The 6,057-nt window shown below is 40.4% G+C and overlaps 1 protein-coding gene across 5 annotated transcripts in view; it reads right to left on the bottom strand.

The window, feature by feature from the left end:
• Nucleotides 1-6,057, bottom strand: part of LOC107754571 (mitogen-activated protein kinase kinase kinase kinase 4) — a 91,932-nt gene that overhangs the window by 911 nt on the left and 84,964 nt on the right. For 2 of the 5 annotated variants that reach the window (XM_016571062.1, XM_016571063.1), the window contains exon 30: nucleotides 1,217-2,032. In XM_016571062.1, coding sequence (XP_016426548.1) covers nucleotides 1,949-2,032 — 84 coding nt within the window. In that variant the 3' untranslated portion in view covers nucleotides 1,217-1,948. Of the gene's footprint in view, nucleotides 1-1,216; nucleotides 2,033-2,880; nucleotides 2,888-6,057 lie in introns of those variants that run through there. The other 3 variants (XM_016571060.1, XM_016571061.1, XM_016571064.1) reach the window with 2 other exon arrangements.

Below are 6,057 nucleotides of genomic sequence, written 5' to 3'. Positions count from 1 at the left end.
GTGTGCCTTAGGCTGGCCACAATAAAAGGCCACTCTAAAATGTGCAGTTTTACTGTATGGGGGATCCAAAAACCAGTCAGTATCTGGTGTGACCACCATTCAGGACCTAGAGATGACCTCGACAGCCATGAATGTCAGCGGAGACCAGTGGAGACCTTGTCTCCTAGACGGCCACCGGGACAAGACCACAGGAACCAGTTGAGTCCTCTGCTCAATGTGACTTTGCTGCAGCCTGGATTTGAACTGCTGGTTTCGTCTGAGCCTGGTTTCTCCCAAGGTTTTTTCTCCATTCTGTCAAAATGATGAACTGCCTTTAACTGAAAATTGAGTGTTTACCATTGTAATTTTGCATGAATGACACTATTTTCCTAATTAATGCTGTACAGTTGCTTTGACACAATCTGTATTGTTAAAAGCGCTATATAAATAAAGGTGACTTGACTTGACCAGACAGTAAAGTGATTTTGTAACCATGCATTTTTTTTTTTTTACAAACGTAACATCACTCACTTTATTAATGATTTTACTGTACAGACGTGCAGTTTTGGAGGGATTTATGGTATTTTTTTTTTATTTGTTTGTAATAATTTAAATATATACATTTATATAAAATAGCACAATTTATGAAAAATTTATTTCATTTAGGAGTGGCTGAAGGGAGTACTCCTAGGGAGTACCCAGGGCGCCATACAAGCTAGAACCGCCGCTGCAAAGATGCATGATAATTTGTAAATACATTCTAATATAAGCAGTGCAATACCTTATTTACCTAACAAACAAACCAATATGGTACAGAATGACAAGATAAAATGTGATCAGATGGAGAGCAGTTATAGCTTTGACAGGGGTATAAAGTTCAAAATCCTGTTTGTCCAGCAGCTATTAGTTCGAATTTTGTGTCTGACAGTAACTGTTAAAAATACAAATGCAAATTTTTAAATGTCATAGGAACTATATAGTCAAGCTTAGGGAACTGTAATTTCAAAAAGTCTGCAAGAAGCATCACAGATTGGTTTGGCACACCTTAGACAAGAATTGCATTTATTTAGACACTTTAGACGATTAATCGTGATTAATTTCAGAAAAAAATTGCGATTAGTTAACTTTTTTTAATCAATTGACATCACTAATAAGAACCAAACTTTTATGACTCTAAAGTTAGTGGATAATATATAAAATTAATTGTTCACTCAGAAAGTGGTTAACAGAGTAACAGAATACAAGTTTAACATTTAAGTGTCTGTAAATATTCCTTTACTCAAACAATCCATTCTGCAAATCAATGGGAATATACTTTGGAATTTATTTATCGCGTGCAATACCTATAAAATAAAGACACTCATGAACTGTATAGTTGATATTATAAAAGAATAAAGAAAAAAAAATAAAGAAAAAGAAACTGCATCCCTATATTAACCGGCACTAGCACAATGATACTGTGTGACCCAGGTCTTTGGGGAATTGACAATTTCACAGAAAGAAAAAAAATGACAACAGAAGAGATATCATCACAGATGGTCAGTCCATGGAAATACACTTACATAGACTTACATGAGTATTAATTCTCAGCCCTTGAACTCCTTGATATAACAAAGACTGAACAAACAAAGCCCTGAATAATAATAAATGTTCAAAGGTGTGGGATTCAAACACACACACAAAAAAAAAAATACAATAAAAACTGAGATACAGCAGATCACCAATAGTAGAGCTGTGGATGTAACAGATGGCATAACACTCTTCCACATAAGCTCCTACTCCCTTTCAGAATGTCTTTTATGTTTACGTACTCAAGATTGAGTTTTCACGGTGCCAGTGTCTAGGACAGCACAAGTATGGTACAAGTACCCTTGAATCGAAATTCAATTTAAGGTTAATGTTTGTCATGCTGGGTCCACAGTGTTCAGAGACAGTCTGTTGGTACTTTCATTAAAGGAAAGCATCCTCATCACCAGTTGAGTAGGTTGCTCCGTCCAAGAGTCATGAAATAAACTTGGCTCACCCCTCCAGAGCGCACAGAGGCAAAGAACACCTAAAGAAACAAAGTGACTGCAGATGTTAAGATGACATGGCTATATAATTTACAATCATTAAAGGGTTTATCCCCTCATTCCAAACCTGTACGCATTTCTTCTTCACAATAGAGGACAGGAAAAATGTCTCAGTGTGTACATACAATGAAAGTCCATTTGTTTTAATTGCATAGAAAAAAAATTTGCATGACAAAAATGGTAACACATTATTTGATGGTATATTTGTTCTACATGTACTAGCATTAGTAATAACAGTAAATTATGTATAATTACATGCAACTAACCTAATCCTAACGCTAAAGTAAGTACATGTTGCTATTTAATATACTGCTCAAAAAAATTAAGGGAACACTTAAATCACACACTGGATGTTGATGAATAAAATATTCAAGTTGAAAATCTTTATTTATATCAGGGATGTGATTCTTACGGATTAATCTGGAATTCCGGCCTAAAATCATGACCCATGTGAATCATGCAGATCAGTAATAAATAAATAAATAATCGGGGTGGGGGGTCATCAGGGTAATGCTGGTAACTGCATGATTGAAATCGCAAAATGGTCTTAGCAATGAACTAAATAAACTGCTAAACGTTATACTTTCTAATACATCATCATGGACGGAATGGTCCAGAGAGCTCTGTATGAGCTCGCGGCGCCACCTGCAGGACAGTAAAAGGATTCAAATGGTTCAAAGCGCCAAATGAGAGTAGAATCAGTGCTGAAACATGTTACTCGCCCGATAACTTTATGAATGGTGGTGAGATTTGAGATTGCTTAGTACTATCATAAAATTTGCAACGGTTGTGATGTAATATAAATATAGGCTATAGTCTGACGCGCTACATGTCTGCTGTTAACAGTACTGTGTTTTCTGTTTCAATTCACTGCTGTGTTAGAGTCGCTTTAATTTGTATTTGGGAATGCAACATTCGTCATTAGAATCATTTATAAATCTGTTGTTGTTTACAAAGAGAAGTTTCAGTGTCACATGATCTTTCAGAAATCATTCTAATATGCTGATTTGCTGCTCAAGAAACATTTACTATTTATTATTATCAATGTTACAAATTTTTTTTGCTGCTTAACGTTTTTGTGGAAACAATGATACCACTCAAACGTCTGTGGTAAGATTTAAAAAAGAGAGAGAAATTAATAATTTTATTCATCATACATTAAAGTGATGAAAAGTGAGTGAAGAGTGAAGACATTTCAAATGTTACAAAAGATGCCTTTGGGAAAAAGTGCCACATACAGTGGTGTGAAAAAGTGTTGGCCCCCTGACTTACTAATGACAGGTTCTGTATAGCGGGAGAGCCCATACCAATGGTCATGGAAAAGCCCATCAAAAGCCTTGGACGTTGGTACACCACAGACATTAAAGACTCAAAACAGGTGGAACAACTCAGGCAAGAGACAGTCAGTGGACTCAAGAGAATCAATGGTACAGCTCTTTCAGGGGAAGTTGAAGCTGTGGTGCTTCCAATTTGGTTTGTTGCCACGGCTTATGTGGCCAATTTCCATAAACGAGCTCACTTTATCTGACGCCAAGCACCTGGAGAGACTGTTGAGTACACAATTGAGGAAATGGATTGAGCTACCAAGATGCCTTAGCAGCATAGGTCTGTACGGCAATAGAGCTCTCTCTCTCTTCCTATTTCGAAGCCTTGTGGAGGAGTATAAATGCGCCAAAACGAGGCTGGAGATGACGCTTAAAGAATCCCGCGATCCCTCTGTAAGAGATGCTGCTCCAACACTGGCAACAGGGAGGAAATGGAATCCAGTTACCGGGATATTATGGGGCAAGTCCAATATGGTACAGGGGGACTTGGGTTGGGAATAATAACACCTAAATGGCAAAAGGCAACAGCAAAGGCAACAGCGACACCTGGTGGTGGAGGCGGTACGCCGTCAGGAGGAAGCAACTAGATGCGCTAGAGCAGTCTCCCAAGCCCAACAAGGCTGCTGGATGAGGTGGGAAGGTATAGAACGGCGTAAAATCACTTGGAGTGAGCTGTGGAGCATGGAAACCAACAGGCTAAGTTTTATAGTGAGAGCCACATATGATGTGCTGCCCTCTCCAACAAACTTGCAGGTATGGTGTGGACAAGACCCAGCCTGCCACCTGTGTGCAGCCCCGGCAAACCTCAGACATATACTGGTGGGTTGTAAGACCAGCCAGACACAGGGAAGGTACACATGGCGCCACAATCAAGTACTGAAGTGCTTGGCGGCAGCAATGGAACCCAAGAAAGTGTCAACAAACGCCATCGCCCAAAATGCCAAGAATACCTTACCAAAAAGGCAGTCCTTTGTTAGGGAAGGGGAGAAAAAGCGGGCTAAGTGCCTGTCCCCTGACGCAGGCCAGCTGAATATAGCCAGGGACTGGGAAATGCGAGTTGACTTAATCCACAGACTCACTTTCCATTCGAAATTGCAGTTACCAATCTGTGCCCAGACCTGGTTCTCTGGTCCAACTCCAGTAGGATCGTCATTATAGTCGAACTGACAGTCCCTTGGGAAGAGGCCATTAACGAGACCTTTGAAAGGAAGAAGCTGCGATATGCCAACTTGGCAGCTGAGTCAGAGGAGCGGGGCTGGACAGTGAAAGTATACACGTGGAAGTGGGCTGCAGGGGCTTTGTGGCTAGTTCCACTATAAGGCTGCTGAAGGAGTTGGGCATCAGAGGACAGGTCCAGCGGAGGATAGTCAGGGAACTGGCCACTGTCGCTGAAAGAAGCAGCCACTGGCTGTGGCTGAAGCGGATGGACACAGTGTGGGCTGCCAAATGACCATGTAACAAGGTGACACACACCCGGGTCTGATCAGCCTGTGGTGGGCCTGCCTCGGCTGAGGGTGTCTTGTGATAAAGGGCCGAAACACCCAATGAGGCTGGGGTACACAACTGATGATGTGTTGCATTGGTGGAAACACCAATTGGCCATTGGCAACATCACCTCAACAAAAGGCATCTTTCACCCAGGTGCACAGAAACTGGGATCTGATGGACATCAGATAAGGGGTCTCAGTGGCAACATCCATGAAAGATACAGTACACATCATGTACAGCATAACATATCATCAAAACGTCAAGGAGTCTCACCCGATGACTGCAGTGAAGAATTGCACCATCTTCATCTATCCATCTTACCATACTAGTCCTTTTTCTTATTGTTCCCCAGTCACGCATAAAGCAATTGTAAATTCATGACTGATTGTTGGGTATTAATTCAAACTCGCTCTCATTGATTGGTGCTTACTGCTTATTGTTTTGTGAGCAGCAGAACGTTTGGAGAGAGTATAATAATACCAGAAATAATACCAAATAAAGTGAAATATTATAATGTATAAACTTTATAAACACTATAAACATAGCTATACGTTAGTATTAGTGTTGTCAAAAGACCCGGTACTTCGGTTCCAAGTCAGTACTAAAAAAATGAAAACGTTAGGGTACCAGGTTTTTTTTTTTTTTAAGTACAGGTGGTACCGAGTACCCGTTCAACCCGGTTCTTGATGCGCTATCCGAAAGGTGCGCAGATGCGCTCTCTTCATAAAAGCACTGAGACATGGCGACCTCAAAATGAGGAAACACATCAAACTAACAAAACACTTCAAATGAAAGAGACACCCAGATCAAATGAAAGAGTTCAAGCAGGTAAGTTTCATTTCATCCCATACATTGATTTATTTGTGGCTGCCCACCACAATATCAAAACTCACCGCCACAAATAGATTTTCCAAAAGGCTTTGACTTCGTTGAATAAACATGAGCACTGCACGTGTCAAAGTCAAAACCCAGTGCGGGTGTTTTTATATCACTTTATTTCTGAAGGAAACTGACTGTCTTCAGAACATTATGGGTGTCATTTTCATTTCATCTTGCCTGTAATGCCTGAGCACAGTGAGCAGCGTTTGTGAGTGCAGCGCTTATTTGATTACAGCCGTTACTGGGGAAACCTCTATCTCTCCCACTCCAACAGCGCCTCCTGCTGGCAGAAAATTAATTTGCATATATATGCC

The sequence above is a fragment of the Sinocyclocheilus rhinocerous genome, unplaced genomic scaffold (genome assembly GCF_001515625.1).
Source record: "Sinocyclocheilus rhinocerous isolate Xijiao unplaced genomic scaffold, SAMN03320098_v1.1 scaffold2517, whole genome shotgun sequence".
Taxonomy (NCBI): Eukaryota; Metazoa; Chordata; class Actinopteri; order Cypriniformes; family Cyprinidae; genus Sinocyclocheilus; species Sinocyclocheilus rhinocerous.
This window is presented reverse-complemented; position numbering and strand designations above follow the sequence as displayed.